Genomic DNA, 22,246 nt, shown 5'->3' on the forward strand with positions numbered 1-22,246 from the left:
TATAAATTTAGGCAGAGGCCCCCCCATATAAATTTAGGCAGAGGCCCCCCATACAAACTTAGGTAGAGGCCCCCCATACAAACTTAGGCAGAGGCCCCCCCATACAAACTTAGGCAGAGGCCCCCCATACAAACTTAGGCAGAGGCCCCCCATACAAACTTAGGCAGAGGCCCCCCATATAAACTTAGGTAGAAGCCCCCCATACAAACTTAGGTAGAAGCCCCCCATACAAACTTAGGTAGAGGCCCCCCATACAAACTTAGGCAGAGGCCCCCCATACAAACTTAGGCAGAGGCCCCCCATACAAACTTAGGCAGAGGCCCCCCATACAAACTTAGGCAGAGGCCCCCCATACAAACTTAGGCAGAGGCCCCCCATACAAACTTAGGCAGAGGCCCCCCATACAAAGTTAGGCAGAGGCCCCTGCTGACACAAAGCTTCCCAAAGATTTATTTTCTTAACATGTCTCTCTTTTTCATTTTCTAGAATCCAGAAGAAGACTCCGGGTGAGCATAAAAATGATTTATTTTCTATATAATCTATATAGCCGTTATAGTACCAATGTATGAAATTCATGCAACCTCATAGGACAACATAACCCGCGATGGCATCGGTGCAATAATTGTGTCAATTTATCGCTGTAAAACTAAAAGGCACCCTTCACTTTAACCCTTTATTCCTTTCTCTCGTTCTACTTTTCCCACTTTACCCCAGTTATTCTGTCATTCATAAAACAGTTACTGAAATACATCTCGTGCCGTCCAGTAATGGAGGTGGTGGCAGCTGCTTAATATGACTCTCGCTGACAGGTTTCCTTATTAGACTTAAATCTGGCACGGCTTTATCTGTTGTTTGTAGGAGACACATTCCAGGGCCGTAAGTGGCTTTCCACACCACAGGGTGACAGAGCGGAGATCAAGGATTATATCACCAGCTTTATCCATCATCACATGAGGGGACCCCCCTTCCACCCACAACACCCCATTTGTTGATCTCCGCCCTGCACTTTTAATCCTGTGAGAGCCTCTAAGTGGACAGAATACACAGTCTATATTTGTAGCCCACTGGGCCCAGGCCAAGGTACGATACACATATCCAAACATGGTGCTCGCCGGACAAACCTATCTGGAGTAACGGAGCAGTTTAACCCTTCCATGCCCAGTGATGGGCACACGGATCATTTTCAGGATTAATACAAAAATAATTATCTTTTCATTATGGAAATTGTCCCATCATTTAAAAACATTTGCCAAAATATTGGAATTTATTTTTTTATCTTGTTTTGCGGGTGAGTGATATTGTCCTTATGTAGTGTGTAATTGACAATATGAGGATATTTTACTATGTGAGCCATTCAAGAACGGACAAAAATGTGCACAGTAGATATATATATATATATATATATATATATATATATATATATATATATATACAGCATTAATAATATAGATAGACATACAGGAATACATTATAAAGAAGATTTTCTTACTCTGAATTGCAGATCTGCCTAGTTAAAAACTGATCTAGGTGTCGGCAGGGTAGGCGCCACGGGTTTGCAGAGATTGCAGTCATACCTGGGCCCACAGGGGCCCAATGGTCCCTCTGCCAGTTTAAAAAAAAAAATGTGTTTTTTGCAGGCTTCATTGACTTCTGATGCAAATATATGATACCAATATGAACAATATAGAGAATAATCTGACTGTGTGAATAGCTGTTTTAATAAATATTAGCTCCATATTAAGGCCCAAATAAAGAACTAATATGATCTTGAAATAGACGGTGTGAATGCGACCTAAGATCCTATAAACAGTGTAATGTGACGGGCCGGTGTGTAATGTGGTGGTGAGGAGGGGGATGGGACACAGACTATGAGAAGTGACAAACCAAGAAGTCATGACAGATCAATAGTTCTTATTGAACGAGGTGGGGGAGCAGTGATTGACAGACATTTAAATTAAATTGTCGCCAACATGTGCATGAGTGTGTATCGATCGAAAAACACAGGTGACACAATCTCCCAACAAGACACATTGGCGAATACGCCACTCGCTACTGGACAATGGAAGGTTTTACCTAATGTTATTCACGAACACTTTCTCATAAATTGATTTTGCTATAAATGTTTGATTTTTGTTTGGGGGGGGGGCAGCTACTCGGATCCAACAATCCTGAGGCCCTGGTGCCTAGTGGACCCAAAGGCCCCTCTGCAACATAAGAAGACACCAGTATTATAAATGGCATATGGTAGGTGGAGAGGCTCTGTTACAGATTTTGCATTGGGGCCTTTAAGTTACGTCTCTGAGCATAACTACAGCCATGGTAGCAATAACAGCTGCTATTGGGCCCAGATGCTGAAGGGGCCTACTCGGGTGTTGGGACAGTGTCATTCAGGGGAAGTAGCCGTACAGCTTCCATCAGCAGTTCTGTTTAATGGAGGAACAGCAAAGCATGCAATGGGTCTGTTGGGTCCGTCAGTTGACACTTTTGGTAATGCGTCATGGTTTCCATATTAGGCAAGTGTGAACAGAGCTTAACACTAGCCACAGTATATATAACTAGGACGGGTATCCCTAACCCCTAAACAATTGGGGTCCAGAGGTTTTTAAGTTTCATCTCTGAGCCGGAGCATAAAAGGTCACTCTACATGATAGTGAATGGGAGATAGAAAAACATCCATCCATTTGTCTGTTTTTGAGTCTCCCATAGGCTATAATGCAAAATGATTACAAACGTGTACAAACTCTCCACCAGGATCTATAGACCAGGCACCCTTGGGATCAGTGGGGTGCTAAATATCTAGGCTCCTCCAATCCAACATGTATGGCATATCCAATTATTAGTGGATGATAGTAGACCGCCCCTAATAAAAAATAGATAGATAGGTAACGTACAAAACAAAAATGAGGATCCCAGTAAATTCCCTTAGCCACAGAATAAAAAAAAAACGAAATAAATAATGAAGCATTAGTTACATGAAGAAATAAATCATTCAGATAAAAAACAAGAAAACAAAAACGGCCTAAATAATTATCAACCTGACGTGACATAGTGATCGGGGCCACACATGGACAACCTCTGACACGCGTTTCACCTCTGCTTTATAAATCCTATAGATACTCTAATGAATTACAAACATTTTATTTATGGAAATGGAGGTGTATACGGCTCAGGGGTTTATAAGATTTTTTATTTTTTTTTCATTTTTATGGGCCGCCATGCGGGTACTGGAAAGCACTGTAGAACTTTTTGCAGCATTTTCTTTGTGACTAATGTAAAATTTGGAGACTTGACTGTCAGTGCAGTTATCTTAGCACTGGATGAAACCGATGACCGCAAGTTCAGAGGAACCCGAGGGGGCTGCGGGATGCTGTGCTGTCACTAGACATATGTGTGTACACAGTATGGGATGTGATTCCACCGGCTATCAGGGGATGAGCTATCATATGTAATTACAGTAACACTATCTCCATATGAATGGATGTAAACTTATGTCATATAGGTGAAATGCCCCAAAATCATCAGCAATAAGTTCCTTATTTTGTTTTTGAAAAACAGCCTTAAAAAATTTCAACACTTAGGACATGTACTTTAAGAGTACTTCACCTTTAAGAGATCCTTTGATAGGTCATAATATAGAATCCATCAAAGGAACCTCCAGCACTCTTAAGCCTGTGCCTTTTTTACTCCTAGTCAGAAGTTTCCCAAATATCTAAGCTATGAGCCAGAGGGCTCAAAACCGCCATAGGCCCGAACCCAACTAGAGCCATCTTCTGACATGGCTCAGTCCGGGGCATACATACCATATGTATATAAGGACGACTTCACACACGCTTAAAAAACACCATGTATTTCCCACGTTTTTAATGTCATTTTTAACATGCCTTTTTCGTTTTTTGTTTAGTGTCTTTTTGTACAAAGAGCATTCTGCATTTTTTTTTTTTTTTTAAATCACTGACCTCAAAAACGCCACAAAACAAAAGGCTTTCTCATATTTCTTGTAAACTTTAAGGGTATGTTTACATAAGTCGTTTTGTGTAGCGGTTTTTGCTGCAACTGCTCCTTTTTATTTTTCGTAAAACCGATGTGTTTGTGAAACGATTACTGTGATTGCGGCAAAAAACACCACAAAAATCTATTCATGTAAACATACCGTAAAATAAGATTTAGCCGCAGCGTTTTTGTACAGAATAAAGCCCCAAAAAACACCAAAAACGCAAGTAGACTCTGTGTGTGAATCCAGCCTAAAGTGGCCCATGGGGAGATTTGGCCCATCAATGTTGACATCAGTTGTAGAACTCGTATCAACTGGCAAGTCACTCACAGAGAAATACCCCGTCCTGAGCTGGGATCCTATCCTTTTAAAGTGTGGACGTATAGGAATCTATTTCACCCTAGAAAAAATTCTTAAACCCCCCCCAAAAAAATACAAAACAAAAGCTCTAGATGTTACTGTGCCTTTAATACAAAGACCAAACTGGGCATTCGTGTAGTATATGAGATATCACAGTTCTATACCGTCTTGTCAGGTGGAGACGCAGAGATGTATGGGGGGGCTACTGATTTTTAGATAAAGGCTTCCTATACACTGGAGGGATAAGATATATCGTTAATGACTGGATAATCCATTCCTGGATCATTTATAGCTAGACTAAGCCCAACTATGGACTCTGTCCCTACACAGTTGGGTATCTACCAAGTGCTATCAGTGGCCGTATATTCTGTACATTAATTAGGGGCACAGAAGACTCTTCATTTAGATAAGATCGCGCACACCACGGTGGAAAGCAATTTATTTTGAGGGCAGTTTTTATGGCCGTGCTGTAATGAGACACATTCTGCGTATAGCTTCTTAAGAGAACAATAAAAAATTCTACCCAAAACATACTCCCAAGTCTAGTAAAACTGGGATAGGGATCTTATTTATATTTGTCCTATTCTTTGAGAAGACCTACCCTCGAAAGACCATTTATCTGCAATATTATTTTCAATGTTTGATTTATTTCATTAAGTTTTTAAGTAAAAAAAAAAAACATATTACAACAATTAAAATACCTTACACAGACCCCAACTGCAGAGATAATAAGGCCATATGAGGAGAGAGAGACCTTGAAAAAAGTCAATAACATTTCTCACTCCCTTTTTTGCCCTCCCACACTACCCCCGTGGGCACATGAATCTACACCCAACTATCAATTGAAATTACAACTTTCTTCTTCACCCCTTACCCCATTTTGGCAGCTGAGATGCATAAGATTATCAGCCAAGGACCAAAAATTTTCAAAAATACCTCCACTTTACCCTTAGAACTGAAATGATATAATCTCTCTCATAGTTAGACACGCCCGCACTCCACATTTCAACATTACTTTTCTTGCTTATCCATAACCTTAAGGCGGGATTCACACGACCGGGTCGGGTCCGAGCCCGAGTGCCGGCCGGTAAAATCGGCCATTCTGCCCGGCCGGTTTGCATAAAGTTATGCATCCGTGCCGGGCCGGGCAGATCCGGACAGTGACATCAGCGGCAACTCCTGAAGGGGAATCCCCATGTGTTCGGGGATTCCGCTTCAGGAGTTTCCCCTGATGTCACTGCCCAGATATGGACAGAGACATCAAGCGCTCTGTCCAGGAGCGGAATCCCCGAAAACACGAGGATTCCGCTCCTTCAAGGAGCTTAAGTGCGGCTAGCCGCTCTGCTATAGTGGCGTCGCTACAGTAGTAGCAGCCGCAGCTGCTGCTGCTACTAGCGGCGCCATCAAAGGTGTCGCCGGGCCAGGGCGCTTTTAAAACAAGCAGGAGAAGGGAGCCAGCGCAGCGCTCCCTTCCACCTGCTGTACACCCCGGCCCTGCCACACCGTGTACAGCGATGCCATTCGTCAGAATGGCATCAACTCCTCCTCCTCACATGCACTCTGCGCTGTGAGGAGGAGGAGATAGAGCGCAAGAGCCGGAAAACCCGGCCGTCACTCGGGACACATCCCGGTGATGGCCGGGTATTACCCGGCCCCATAGACTTCTATGGGAGCCGGGCGGCCGGGTACCCGGGCGAAAATAGAGCATGTCCTATTTTTTGACGGGCGGTTTTCCCGGCCGTCAAAAAATCGGTCGTGTGAATAGCCCCATTAGGGGTCTATTATTCCTAATGCAGCCGGGTGCCGGCCGATTTATGAACGGCCGGCACCCGGTCGGGAAACCCTGCCGTGTGAATGAGGCCTAAGATATTTTTTTGTCTGCAATTTTTTGAGTGGTCGTCTCAAAGAGGTTTCATGGTCTGGATTTGGACGTTCTAATATATGTTCTGAATTTGAGTTGCCCGTAGACATTAGATGAGGACTTGATTGGGATCCATCGTCCACTTTGTGTGTATGGGGGATGCCAGACTTTCTCAAGTAAGTAAGTGTGAACAGAGCTTAGCTCATCCATAGCTGCAATTGTTCTTCATGATATGGATGCATTTTGGTTGGACATCATGATCATCACAATCATCAATATTGTGTTTTCCGATCATGCAGATTACCCCAAAAAACTATTAGGGTATGTGCACACACACTAATTACGTCCGTAATTGACGGACGTATTTCGGCCGCAAGTCCCGGACCGAACACAGTGCAGGGAGCCGGGCTCCTAGCATCATACTTATGTACGACGCTAGGAGTCCCTGCCTTGCTGCAGGACAACTGTCCCGTAGTATAATCATGTTTACAGTACGGGACAGTTGTCCTGCAGCGAGGCAGGGACTTCTAGCATCGTACATAAGTATGATGCTAGGAGCCCGGCTCCTTGCACTGTGTTCGGTCCGGGACTTGCGGCCGAAATACGTCCGTCATTTACGGACGTAATTAGTGTGTGTGCACATGCCCTTAGGCTACATTCACACGAACGTGGCAAACCTCGCACGTGAAAAACTGCCGTTTACACGTCCGAGGTTCACCGGGGGGGGACGCGTTATGGAAGGATAAAATAGGACATATCCTATTTTTTCACGGACACTTCACACACCCCGTTGAAATAGATGATAATTTATTGTATGCTCATTCCCGTCCCTATTTGCTTGCACACCTACTCTGAAAAATAAATGAAGAAGACCTTCCAAAACCTAAAGTGGGGACCATGGTTGTTTCCATAGCAACTTCTATGGTGTCCAGGGGCTAGTGGGCCCAATAAGATTCAGGAATGTTGTTTTCTACTATTTAGATCTACTATGTTGGTTTTGCTCTGTGCAGTAGATTAGGCCGCCATGTAATATTAAATTTCCCCTACAGTGGCCACTGCAGGGGAAATGCCTGGCTGGCTGCGACTTCCCCCGGAAAAAAAATCACTTGCTTGCCTAGGGTGCTGGGAGCTGGACTCGGGGCGATCAGCTGAATGCCCCAGGGGCCAAATTCTGAAAGGGGATGTCTTTGATGAGATAACCCCTTCAGTATTATAATACTTGCATCAGAAACTTTTGTAAATGTTTTAAGCTCTTTATGTATGCACATATTGGAGAATAATATATACCTATACCTGGCATACATACCATAGAGGCAGACCACATGACTGCAGTGGGGTCCTAGAGAGAAGGGCTCAGCAATGCTTCCCCTGCTTGCGGTCACATAGATATCGTGATTGCCTGCAGTTCCCGTGTAGGGGAGCTCACTGCATACACATTCTTACAGCTCCCATTGAGTTTAATACTGTATATATCCATATGCAATGAGCTCCCCCTAGTGGTGGGTGGATGCAGGCAGAATTTCTTGGCTGTATAAAGATATATTATGAAATAATGGTGGACATTTAAAAAATATATATTTTTAATCTGGCGTAGCTCTAGTGGGGGGCAGGGCACATTCTGAGCTTTGGTTTGGGTCCCTGTGGTTTCTGTGTACGCCCCTTATACACGAATTTGGAATGTGGGTCAATTCAAATCTAAAGACCATGACCGACCCTGGGAAAATGTGATTCAGGATTGGAGCTTGACTTGCAGCTGGATCGCTGCAGACTTCCAAGAAAGGCCTTCTATGACTTTCACCTTCATAATGGATATAGAAATAGTTCTATTTTTGTCTGTAGAGAGGAGAAGACGAGCGCTGAATGAATGAACAATGATGATTGATGCAGTCTGGTGAACGTTGCTCTGCCGGAGGTTTGATAGGGTCACTGGGCCAATGTTTCTGCATTTCTTACAGGTTCAGCTAATTACTTCAGGATTGCCACTTGACTGACAAAAATGACTCTGCTGGTAATTTTCCTTGCTCATTATAAATGGGATTAAATCAAGGGGTTTTCGCTCTTATACTTTCCTCTCTGATAAAAATAGCACAAACGGGCTCTTATAATAGGATTAAGAAGGGTCATTTTGAAGTAGGGTCCTTGGATAATAGACAAGACAGGAATATATTAGCTCGTTCTCGGATATTATAAAATATAATGTTGCAAGAGAAAATCTAGAGCACAGTAAAAAAGGCGCCACGTCACAGTACTGACACGTCACAGTACTGCCACGTCACAGTGCTGACACGTCACAGTGCTGACACGTCACAGTGCTGACACGTCACAGTACTGCCATACTGCCATACACGGTTACAATCTTTCTGCTTAGTTTCATGAATAATCTTAGCTTGGCTGATTTAAGGGTGTAAAATGTTGGTATAATTTTTAAGACCCCAAGGTTTGTGAAAACAAAAGAGCTGAGATTCTGTAATATGGGTTAAATCATGTGAATTAAAGCTAAATCTCCAGTTAAGTGACATGTTGGGGCTTTTACATAGCTTATAATATGGCAATATGAGCCGATATGTGGTTAAGTCCTTTACCCTTGAGGTCTTATCTGCAGCAGCTCTTCTTCTTTTTCTTCTTCGACCTCCCGTTTCAACATGTCGCTATTATAGTAGCTACCACTAAGTCTCCTGCAATTGTCGGCATAATAGTCCTCACTTACCAGCATGCCTGCTCTCCTATTTGGTCTGTTTGGTCTTTGGTATGATGACATCAGCACCTGCAGGCAGCAGCCCAAACTATTGGAGAAAGGGAAGCGCCTTATTCTGCAGCTTCTCTCCAGTTTAACATGGCATTTATCAAGGGTTCAGGGAGCAGAGATGCGGAAAAAAAAACAATAGTCAGTTAAAATATCAACCTACTACCTGTGAAAGTGAATATTACAAATAAAAGTGGGAATCAGATAAAGTTTATGCTGGATATAAACATAGGCTGCACAGGCAGTTTCTGAACACGTCATCTGTGCGGTTCTTCGACCTGAAAATTTAAAGGTGTGAGAGATGCTGCAGGGGATTGTGGGAGAAGAGGCTTTTTTATAAAATAAAAAAAAAGATGGGCTGAGTTGCAGTACCAGACACAGCCACATGATTAAGCGGGGAGCTGTGTAAAGTGCTGAATTGAAGCGGACAAAGCACTCCAGCAAACGCATCAGCCTCATCATTATACTGATCAGTGGGGGGTGTTAAGATTCGACTTCATAGCATTTTAAGAGTTTCTATAATAGAACCTCACTACAAAAATTAAATATATATATATACAAAACCTACATAAAAAAGTTGACTAATTTTGTAAATATATATTGCATTACTTATCTTGTACTAATCCTGAGTTACAGCCTGTATTATACTCCAGGGCTGCATTCACACTTCTGTTAGATGCCACAGGAAACAGTCAACAAACATGTTGTCAGACACGCCCCCTAACAGTCTTTCAGTGCTCCTATAATGCAGGGGGACAGTTAATTTTTCCTACATGAGATTACTGTACAATACCTGGTCTAAACAAGTCAACACTTCCCGAATGCAAATCACCAAAGACTGCAAACATTGAACCAGCGAAGAATGCTGGGAGATGTTAGCTCTGCAGCCTGCAGAATTGTGAATGCAGCTGTGTAGTATAATATAGGCTGGAACTCAGAATCACTACAATATAAGTCATGTAAAGTATGTACAAAGTGACTCAACTTTTTATATAGATTCATTCTATATATAAACGATAAACTGTGGTTCTAAGCGGCACATATAAAGAATGTTAATCTTCTAATGAAACATTTCAGGATTTCTATTCTTGATATTTTAGAAGAAGGAGACCTCTCTGGGGCATGTGTTTTTAAGGAATGCAACCATGTGATTGTAAGGAATATGCCTTATTTTACAAGCATGCTTTATTTTGTCTCATAAGGGCAGTAAAATATATGAACAGAGTTTATTGTGTGCAGATAATTTACCTTCTCTGCATATTTGCATTTTATATATGTGTATACAGTTCTTATGGGAATGGATCTGGATCATAAAAGCGAAAGCATTATATTACTAAATAGAAGGAAAAAGCAACAGCGCCCCCACCAGGTTCTGCGGTTATTACACGCATTGATATAATGCATTATTGTCTTTTGTATTACAATTCTACATACACTAAGATTTTGCCTTTTGGGAGTTTTTGCTATATTTTTCAAGTAACAGTATAGCAACATAAGGGAGATGAGAACATGATGGGAGTAGTTACAGGTTTCCAGTGGTGTAAAATTGAACTTGTGCCTGGAGTTATTCACATGCCTAGGCTTATGATGTATATTAAGTTTCCTACTTTTCCAAACATGTTAGTTTTATATACTTTATATACCCAAGACTGTAATTAATATTTATTATTTTAAGATTTGAATGCAGTACATTGGGCAGTAGGGCATGTACATTGTTGCAACCATGTTTCTTATTGCTCTATTTTATCTATCAGAAAAAATGAAGCAACTTTGCAAATAGTCTTGATTAAAAATATTCTACCATTTTGTGTATACAGCACCTATGTAGACATATGTGTCTCCGTGGTTACAGACTACAATCAAGCCTTGTGTAGTCAGATTTTTCCATTTGTTCCCTACTTTATTCTAAGATTCATTTAATAGCTTATAAAGAAGTAGGGCACAGATAGAAGGGAGTATGATTGCAGGCTCAAACTGCACATGGTTTGGGTGTAATCAGTAACCATGGAGACACATAGATCTTCATAGGAGCTGTATACAGAAAATAGTATGAGATCTATAATCACATCTTGCAAAGTTACTTAATTTGTATTATTTAGATGCATTGGACCAATCTCCTGTCCTAGTCATGAGATGATCACACATATGTATGGCTCGTTCTCTGACGCAAGCAGAGATCTTAAAAACAATTGTTTCCCAAAGTATATTAAGAACTTGCAGCTTAACATTGGAATGTATTTATAGGCTGTGTATAATTGTATGTGCACTTTGTGGTGTAAACATAGTAACAGGACTATTTCTCCATACTGGAGGCCATCGTTTTCAGAATGTATCTAAAGAGGACCTGTCACTAAGTCATATAAGTTGAACTTGTTTACCGACCTGAATAGCGATGTCTCCCTAATTCCAGCACTGCTATTTTTTTCCTCCTGGACCCCCCCCCCCCCTGTCCTTTCAAGAGATATGACCCACTATTGTTGGATCCTTCTATACTAATTTGCTGTAGTTAGCCAACAGGGTGGAGCTAACTTCCCTGCCTCTGATGCTGACCAATCAACACGAGGAAGCTTGAGGGTAGTTCACGCCCTGTTGGTTAACTTCAGCAATTTAGCATAGAGGGGGCCAACACAACAGTGGGCCATATCTCTGGAATAAGGGGGTCCAGAAAGAAAAGAAATACAGTGCTGAAATCAGGGAGACAGCGCTATTCAGGTCACTAAACCAGTTCAACTTATATGACCTAGTGACAGGTTCTGTTTAATTTGAGCTGCAAAGTTTTACATGAAGTTAGTCTGGCATCTGAGATTGTGCGGCAGAATCACAATTTTCTGCAGTGTTGGGGAGTGCACCACATAGAGGCATTTGTTACCTCCTTAGGAAGACATAAATAGGATAACTGGGAGCACTTCACACACAGTAATGTTGCCTTAAGTGACTGCGGAGCTCAGGAGCTTCTTAATTAAGAAAATGAAGTAAATTGAAACTTTATTTAAAAGAGGATAAATCGTTTCTATTTTATTTTTTTTGTTTTATACGTTTTTTTCTCCTGCCTAGTCGTAGCAGAAACTTGTTCTGTTTAATGAGGGGATTAAATGCGAAATAAGAAAACACATTCACTCAAAATAATATGAATCCATTCTTAGAGGACCGTTATGCAGTGTTTATCATTATGAGGCTGTGTACTACACTCTTGGGTTTAGTGTCCAGTGAGGGTTGTCACCTCTGTACTTAATTGGACTGCCATAAGTACTCCAATCAAGTTGTCCATCGGTGTCTATAGGGAGCAGATGTCTAGTACCAATGGTCAGCTGAAAGTGGGAACCCATAAGTCAAAAAACATATTGGGCCCTTTACCCACCATGATAGGGCATATGCTTGGGCAGGGTTGTCCATACGATTTGGAATTGGTAATTGGAAACCTGTCTGTGTTGGTTGTTTGTGGATGTATGTGATGGAGACTCAATGAGAAGTGGTTGGAGTTTGAAATGTTTCTAGGTGGAGCGAAGTCTTTTGAAGACCCCTTGAAGGGTTGGTGTTGTGGTCATTGATATACAAGACTGGTTTGCTTTTGTATCTTTGCCTATCCTTACCACTGCGAGGGAACCAGTGTTTACACTACAGCTTAACTTTCACCAACCAAGAGGAGCAACACAGTGACAAGACAAGTGAGATATCATATGGTCCTTAAAGCGGTATATTTATGGCATACCCACAGGGTCCATCACCTATCAGGGAAACGGTTGTCCGTTGCAGGGCTCGTTACAGTACGTAAATCAGAGCTGTGTCTTCTAACAATCCCAGCACCTGTGTGTCCATCACGTGACTATGGACAGTAGTTTTATTCTCTGAAAGTAAACAACGAATGTTCCTATTGAGTGACAGCAAGCAGAGATCTTGAAAAGTATATTGGAACATTTTATGCGTTTTAATTAGACAAAAAATAACATCAGTTTGCTAAAACCGGACAACCCCTTTAACGCCTTATAGGGGTTTTCCCCAGAAACATAAATTATATCACCTTTCCACAGCATAGGTGATCATTTTATGATCGCTGGGAGCCCTACCACTGGGAACCTCACCTATCGGGAGAACGAAGTCCCGAACTCTCGTTCTTCCTCACTGCTCGACCGCAGGACTTGAATGGAGCGGTGTTCGATAATGCACTCTTTCAATAGAGATTAAATGGAGCGTCAGGCCCTTGCTCAACCACCGATCCATTCAAGATCCTCTTCAATAAAGTTGAGCAGCGAGGAGTGGCACAGATTCGGGACCCCGTTCTCATGATCGGTGGGGGTCCCATTGGTGGAGCCCCCACCGATCAGAAAATTATCACCTATCCTGTGGATTATTTGGGGAAAATCCCTTTAATAATATAATTTATTTTCACATAGTAACATTCAGGCTTGGTGAACTGTCGGAACGTATATTATAACAATCACATATAATGGTATAATAGAGCAGATTATTTCTGTAATTTCCCCATTGCATTTCTTCCAGTGAAGTGCTCCCTCGTTAGATAAAGCGAGGAGAAGAAATTAGGCTTTGTTTGCACAAACTCCTACAGAACACACAGTGGGATCGAGCCTGTGTATCAAGAGGATTAGCTAGATCAAATGACTCACGCATTAAAAATTAAGAAATAAGTAGCAATTCTGCGGATGTATCAAAGTGTGTGTCTGACTGGATGTGGACGAACATAGGAGAAAAGTTATTGAAGTCAGATAAAGTGTCTCTGCGGAGATCGTCTTCTGTAAAGTACATGATACGTGACTCTAAGAGGGATCTGATGCATCCACAAAGCTGGCCATACACAGGCAGAGCCATCTGTTTCATGGGAGGTATGTTGGTGTATTATAGCCTGTTTCAGTAGCTGACCACAACCATATTTTCTGACTTGCTCAACAATAATCTCTTAAATGGCAACTCGCGTCATATATGAAATATCTCTTCAGTCTAGAGCAGCGGTCCCCAACCATTTTTTTTTAACCAAGGACCAGTTTCATGCAAGACAATTTTTCCACGGACCGGCGGGGGTGTTTCAGTGTTTAGGGTCAGTTCACACCTTGTATAATTACTGCGGATCTTCCGCAACAGAATTCATTGCGGAATATCCGCAGCAAATACAGTAGCAGCAACGTCGATGAGATAGAACAAATCTCCTCCACACGCTGCGTAAATAGTTGAAAATTGTATTTGCGTAAATGCTGCTTATTTGTTGCGGGTTTTCCCTATTGAATTCAATGCGGAGATAAAACCCGCAACAAATAGCAGTTGTTGCGTTTATTGCGGTGGAATCACAGCGATTGCGCCGCAGAAAACGCAACTCAGAAAAAATAAATCTTATACTTACTCAGAAGTTTGTGTTCCTCCCTCCAGCGCGGCCTCGTGGTATGACGCTTCATCCCATGTGACCGCTGCAGCCAATCACAGGCGAATACCAGATACTACGGCCCGGTATGAATTGATCCACGGCCCGGTGGTTGGGGATCACTGGTGTAGAGGACCGGTCAGCTATCCTGACATGTTTGTTTTAGTAAATATTTGTATTTCCCATATAGTAACAATTCTGAAGCATCTTTTCTTAGAACTCTGCATTGTGCGATTCCTCTGTTATTCCTCTTGGAAATGTATAAATAATCTGACTAGTGGGTGTTACCGTTCTCCTTGTCTCCGGATAGGCCTAAAATATCTGACTCTAAAATATCAGCGTCTGACTCTCGGCACCCCCGTCGATCAAATGTTTTGGAGGGGCCACGGGGCTTGTACGGGCACTGCTTCCCCTTCATTTCTGTCAGTGCACATACTGTGAATCACCAACACATTTGTAGCAGCGTTTCACAGTATTACAGACTTCTCCCATTCACTTCAGTGGGAGAAGGCTGTAATACTGTGAACCGTCGCTACAAGTGTGTCGGTGATTCACAGTACAAGCAGATAGGGAATGAAGGGGAAGCAGCGGTCATACGAGCGTCGCGGCCCCTTCAAAACTGCCGATTGGCCAGGGTGCTGCGAGTCGGACCCCATCCGATCAGATATTGATGGCCTATCCTGAGGACAGGCCATCAATTTCTCTTGACTGGACAACCTCTTTAAGCCCTTCCTTTATATATTTGTTCTGTTTAGGCTCTATTCCTGGTTTTGGTTTAAAAAGTACATGCAAAATCAGCTTTAAATCTGCACTTTGTGAACAAGGCCTTATAGTAGTGAGTGCTGGTGTAGTAAATAGATTAAACTTAGTTTGCCAGGACCGCATCTGAATGGGATTAAAATGTGACAACCACTTCACTGACCCAGAATTGATCATAGAACAGTTGTCAATTCCCTACCCCCTAACTTTTTTGGCAGTTCATACAAAACTCTGTAGGGGGTGATAATGAGCACCAGACACCTCCTAGCTGTGTTTTTTTGGTCCTGAGGTATAAAGACACAGAGGGACATAGCTAGACAGGGCTTGTGGGGCACGTGTCCTGGGGGGGGGGGCACCACCAAGAGACCACTGCAAAACCTTCAGCCATAAAGTACCATCTGGGATATCTTCTCCTAGAAACCAGACTGAGAAACTCTGAAAGACCGATGAGGTCTGGCTTCCCATAGGACACCACTAATATGACTCTGAGTACTCCCTATGGAGACAAATTATTATAATAAACTGTTAACAAGTCGGTCCGCTTAATCTCAGTCTGTACTAAGGACCCAAGACCGGAGCCCACCCCATTCTACCGGCGATTCAATTTAGCCAAACTTAAATCAACATAAAAATCCTGAAGTGGTCTAAGTTTGGTTTAATAAAACCCCAGGGGTGGGGGAGGGGGTGTTGCCTGGAAGGGGGAAGGGTCCATATGAAAAATGGAATTAACAGCGATGGAATTTTCCTTTACTTAGCTAATGAAGAAGTTAAGAAGCTGACACTCATTTGAGTGAATTAATAACGTCCATATGTTTCCCTGCACATTCATGCAGAAAATAAAGCGAAAACAATACTGGAATTACATCTCTTATGTTTGCAATTTAGATGGAACATTTTTCTGCAAAGTGAATTAGTTTTTCTATTCTGTTCAGTTCCTTTCATTAAACACTAAATTACAATTAATTAAAAACACAATTTCCCCTCGTCCTGCAGTTTATGCTTCAGACTGGAAATGAAGACGGGCAGTGAGCCACATCTATCCTTCCACAAAGGGTCACATTGCCCTCCCCTATTAACTCTGTGTACTTATCACTACCCGCTGTTCTTCTTAAAGGGAATGTCCAGGTACGGACAACTGATGACCTAATCTACAGGATAGGTCATTAGTATATGATCGGTGGGGGTCCGACACCTGGAACCTGCACCGATCAGCTGCTCCGGTTGCCTCAGGGCGCCGGATGTTATGAAGGGTATTCAGTAGTCGGAGCCGGAAGCAGATGGCTCAAACTACTGCATAGCGACTGTGCTATTCCGTGACTGGTGCCATCTGCTTTCGGCATTGATATCCGGTGCCGGTAGGCAGCTAGAGAATCTAATCAGTGCGGGCTCTGGGTGTCGGACCCCCACAGATCATATACTGATGACCTACCCGGTGGATAGGTCATCAGTTGTCCGGAAAAAAATATACCTTCCACAATAGATGAAAAAAGATAAATAATAATTTATTCCCAATATTGCTTTGTGGAAAGTGGAGGTGCTATGGTCCTCAATTGGTTTGACACTGGCGAAACTGAGGTGCGGAGTCTAAGCAATCTCTCCATTCTTTACTCTAGAACCCCTGTAAGGGTTTATGGTCTTTCCTGGACGGATTCCCAGGTTGTGGCCCCCAGTGTAGTCACCAAATGGCAGCTCTTACGCTGTAGAAATTTTTGAGAGTGATCTTTAAAGTTGGGGTGAAGCCAGGAGTCCTCACCGGGAGAGTGGTCTGTGTGCGATAAGCCATACTTAACCAGAAGATGGGTCGACATTAGGAGCCAATACTAGAAGTACCAGGTGACAAATCCGAAGGAGCAAGGCAGAGGTGAAATCCAGAGGCAAGGCTAAGGTCAAAGGTGTTTTTTTTCCTCATTAGTTCGCATGTTACTAGAAATAAGTTAACTTCTTAATTGATTTTTTATAAAGAATTTCTCATTATTTATGAGGTCCCCATAGCTTACCTTATCCACATGCAAGCACTGTAGCCGCTTCTCAGCCCATTTACCTCCCTCTTCATCCATCTGTACAGCGCCAAATCTATTGCTATTAGCGTTTACTCGAGTCTGTGTGCACTGGTCCGTGGCTGCAATGCTTCAAATCAATTAGAAAGTTCATTTATTTCTTGTAACATGTCCAATTATAAAGAAATGGGGGAAAAAATAAGCCCTAAAAAGATAAACCCATTTAAGCCCTTTAATGATGGACTCAGCATATAAATGTATTTGTTGCAGAACTTCTATACGGAGTAATGAGTATGTACACTTCTGCAACCATTTTTCTATTGCTTCAATAAAATGAAAAATTTAGCAACTTTGAAAACCTTCTTGATTAAAGAAATTCCTACCATTTTGTGTTTACAGGTCCTATGCGGACCTACACCTGTCTTCATGGTTACAGACTACAAACACCCTGTGTAGTCTGATCCTTCAGTCATGACTGCAGGATCAGACTACACGTAGGGCTTGTTTGTAGTCTGTAATCATGGAAACATGATGTAAAGTGTTTGCCTGACACAGGTTCTGTGTCGACGCCCGGGGTTAATCGGCCTTCATCAGCTCCTAGGTCTGCTGGAGTGACGCGATCTGTTACCACTCAGGCTTGCAGGCTGAGGAGAGGAAGAACCTATCACAGCCTGGCCTGACGGTTCTAGCTCCCGCCCTTGGTCTATTTATACCCTCACTTGCAGCATGTTCCTTGCCTATGATTCTCTGGTTTCCTGGCTCTGCTATTCCTGCTATTTACCTGATTGACCTCTGTAACTTTTTGACACTGGCTTGCCTGACTATTCTCCTGCTCTGTTTTGCTACTACGTACTCTCCTGGTTTGATTCGGCTCGTTCACCGCTGCCTGTTGCTCACGGTTTTCCGTGGGCAACTGCCCCTACTTCCCCTTTGCTTCTGTGTGCCCTTGTCTTGTGTTGTCTGTCTTGCACTTACTGAGCGTAGGGACCGTCGCCCAGTTGTACGCCGTCACTTAGGACGGGCCGTGCAAGTAGGCAGGGACTGAGTTGCGGGTAGATTAGGGCTCACCTGTCGTCTCCCTACCCCGATTCATTACACATGACTCTCCGTTTTGGCTTATAGTGGGATGTCCAAAGCAGGGGACCCCCCTCTATAATATCCATATAATAGGGCACAGGTTATGTCTTCATGAGACAACCCTTTAATTCCATGGTCATGTGAAGGGAAACAGGGGGTTTGAAGATCTGTATTACAAAAAAGCAGAGCTCCAGCCGCTGAAAAGATATATTATGAAATTAAACAACTTTTGGACCTATTTACAGTAAATAAAACAGTGGCAGGACTCTGCAGGTCGCTGTTTATAAGGGTGCTGTCTGCTTGCGCTGTTTATTAAGGAGGAAAAGTTTTATAAGTGTTTAGAGGAGTCACGCTTCTGCCACTGTTAATGAGGGCACTTTGACTGCAGTTATGGGGTGTTTTCTGTACTTGTGGGTGAGGTTTTTTGTGGCATCTCAAGTCCCTCTGAAAGCGGACGCCATTTTACAGATCAGACAAGACAAGACAGAGAAGGATCGCATGATCATATGGAGGCACAGTGGGCTTGCCCATAATGCCTTGCAGGCAGCCGTCCCTCTAGCACAGTCGATCATGAGGGTTATAGGTGTGAGTCCGTGATGACTCAGTGGATGACCGTCATATGAGTCATAGCCACTATAAACAGCCCAACCAGGAAGGGCTACTGCTTTGTGGGGAGATAGAGAGGAGAGAGAGGATGTCAGACAGAGAGTGAGAGATAGTAAAATACAGATATGTAGTAGATTAGTGTCAGCTAGTGTGTTTAAAAGTGAGAACAAGCAAATAGATAGTTAGATTTACAATCATTTGACAGAGAGAGAGATTTTAGAGAGAGATAAGTCAGTCAGTGTCAGTGTGTTAGTTAGGCAGGAGCAGGCAGCCATTGCTGTCAGTGAGTGTTGCTGCATCTATACAATTCTTAAATTCTTTTGTGACTCACCAATCTTCGTCATATCATTCACAAATCTTCAATAATAATAATCCTGGTGCTGCTGCCTTCTGATACAGACGTCACAGACCGATGGTTAAAAGGCCATTGCTTCTTGTGATACCACCGTGTATGTAAAAACACCGGCAAACATCTGCCACCAAAAAGGGATCATTTTTTAACCATATATCTAATTTTAAAAAGCACAAAAATCCCACGGTGCAGTGGTATTTTAAACAGACTGTTTGACACCACCGGCTACCATCAGTTTACCTATACCCATATATGTGGCTGTCACTTTGACATTACTAATGCTGTCTTGGCGTTACCGAGCTTGAAACGGGTTGGATACGATCGTAGAAGACCTCAGAGTGTCAAACACGACTTTTCAGGGCACTTTCGATTCACAACAAATTTATTCGGACCGAATCGAATCTCACAGCCTGTCTGTTGGAATCAGACCCGCAAAATAATTTTGGGAAATTCGCTCATCATCGATAATCAGTGGATCATATCTAACAAATTATCAGTGCACTGATGGCCAGATTTAAAAGAAAACAATTTTTTACAAAGTTGTGATAGAAGTCTATTGTATCAGAATGTGATAACAGGAGAACACACAACACTATGTGGCTGCCCTTTTGGCGCCGTTGTTTGAACTCTAACTGGCCTGTGGCTACCCTCTCTAAGGCTGGATTCACACAAGCGGGTTTGGTCCGTAAAGGACGGAGCATATTTCGGCCGCAAATGCCGGACCAAACACACTGCAGGGAGCCGGGCTCCTAGCATCACAGTTATGTATGACGCTAGGAGTCCCTGCCTCGCTGCCGGACAACTGTCCCGTACTGAAAACATGATTACATTACGGGACAGTGGTCCCGCAGCGAGGTAGGGACTCCTAGCGTTATACATAACTATGATGCTAGGAGCCCGGCTCCCTGCAGTGTGTTCGGTCCAGGACTTGCGGCCGAAATACTTCCGTCCTTTACGGACCGAACATGCTCGTGTGAATCCAGTCTTAGGATCATCTTTACCTTGAAATCACAGAGAGAATTTGTAAGGAGACAGATGCAGAGCGTCTTCTAAAGACGGAAGGTTAATACAATGAACATCAACACTGCAGGATCCCCAGAGGTGATTTACACACACGTCAGCTGGACAGTCTCCTCTCATCCACTATTAACGTGATAAATAATATATACTCTCATAAAGAGCAGGCAGAGCACCCCTGACATTATTATTATTATTATGGTCTGACAATCCCAGGGGTCCCCGGATGCAGGATAAAGAGCTGACGGAGCACACGGGAGACCCTGGCGAAGATTTGTGAGTGTCTGCTCGGAAGCGAGGCCGGGGCCTGAGATCTTCCTGATGCAAAAGATGTTGAGATCTAATTGGAAGGAAGCTGCAGGGAGTATTATAACAATGCATAAGGGGAGCTGCCTGAAGCGACTGAAGGAATTAGATATGTGCTATGATATATAGTGACTAGGTTTAACTTCCTTTTATAGATGGCGCCAGACACTTAGACTTGATCTTTTTGCAAGAAAAAATTGGTCCTAAATATTCGAAGACCTCTAAATAAAGCTGAGACATTTATTTAGTTTAGGAAATGATTAACGGGGTTGTCTAATCTGTTGAAAAGTATTTTATTCAGAAAAAGCGCCACCTTTGTCCACAGGCTGTGCCTGGTATTGCACTTCAGCCTCATTCACTTGAAAGAAGTTAAGCTGCAATACCAAACACAGCCTATGTATAAAAGTGGCGCTGTTTTTGAAAAAATAAAAGCAAACTACTTTGCTATAGCAGTCATCTTGACCTTTGATCACGTTCTTCATCTTCTTTTCCTAAAAAGGAAATTCATTGTTTAATGAGAAGTTCTGTAATTTTCTAATATACTTTGTTCATCAACTATTTAAGGTTTTCAATATCTCCGCTTGCTGTCATTGTTTACTTCCAGAGGATAAAAATCTTTACTAGTCAACTGATGATCCCACAGACAGCTCGCTACAAGAGAGGACTTTGATAACTGCACTGTAACAAACCATGCACCTGTATAATCATCACATGACCAGGACAGATTTTCCTCCTCTGGAAGTGAACAACAAAGGTTCAATGAACGCAGAGATCTTGCAAACCATGAGGAATTCATATACAAAGTATATTAGAAAAATTCACAATTGTTCATTAAGCAATAAGCTTGATTTGCTGAAAATGGAAAACCCCTTTAAGTCCTCCGACATGTTCATCCATTTTCTTGGTCACACTCTTCCTCTTTACCGTCCATCTCTCTCAGGCATAATTTACTTTTTTCCAATTAGCTATTTTTCCAATAACCTTTCCAAAAAACGTAAAGCTTTAGTCTGGTCATTTGAGCCTCAATGGCTTGGGTTGGTTGAGGAGCCAATTTTTTGTTTTCCATGCTGTCTATGGTCTTTACCAGTGCCAACGTTCAAGGGTGTCAATACGTTTCCTGTCCTCTGTGCTACAATAATAATAATGGTAATAGCCACTAATAGAGATAACGTAATCCTCCATTAATTCTCCAGTCCGATGTTCCTGAATTTCGTACCTGGAGAGTAAATTCACTCAACTTATATAGATGATTGAATAATAATAAAAAAAACTCCATTGATCCTCAAGGATGTCAATCAGCTGATCTGCACTGAACCCCGAACCGGAAGTCGATTTTGTCATTCATGAAAATAAAGAAAGGTTGTCACAGCCCCTCCCTCATTACCAGAACCACCAAACTAGTATAGTCAGGTGTAACCACGTCAATGATAATCCCACCCAAAAAAAAATTCTATAGCTCTTCATACATGACTAAATTAACACCAATGATTGAGAGAAAATTTGATTGAGTACAAAAAAATGATGAGGATTTTCAGCAACTGTAGAAACATAATACCGCGCAGAGAAAATTTTGGACATATCTCGTAGACTATGGAAGGTTTGGACCCCCCAACCCTAGCTACCGGAGGAACATATCTGAGGACATGTAGAGTCTTTCAGGGTTGGTGAGATGTCACATATCTATGGCCACTAAATTCTTGGTTTTCAAGATATACTTCAAAGAATTGATGATATCTGGTTACATACAGTGAAACCGTTAGAGACGACCACCCAAAATTGCACTGGAAACTGATCTTGTAGAGGGGTGGT

The 22,246-nt window shown here is 42.5% G+C and overlaps 1 protein-coding gene across 3 annotated transcripts in view; it reads left to right on the forward strand.

The window, feature by feature from the left end:
- The window catches only part of TRIM44 (tripartite motif containing 44), an 82,735-nt gene that overhangs the window by 36,878 nt on the left and 23,611 nt on the right, over nt 1-22,246 (forward strand). For all 3 annotated transcript variants that reach the window (XM_075838016.1, XM_075838017.1, XM_075838018.1), the window contains exon 4: nt 487-506. In XM_075838016.1, coding sequence (XP_075694131.1) covers nt 487-506 — 20 coding nt within the window. The remainder of the gene's footprint in view (nt 1-486; nt 507-22,246) is intronic.

This window comes from Rhinoderma darwinii, chromosome 9 (genome assembly GCF_050947455.1).
Source record: "Rhinoderma darwinii isolate aRhiDar2 chromosome 9, aRhiDar2.hap1, whole genome shotgun sequence".
Taxonomy (NCBI): Eukaryota; Metazoa; Chordata; class Amphibia; order Anura; family Rhinodermatidae; genus Rhinoderma; species Rhinoderma darwinii.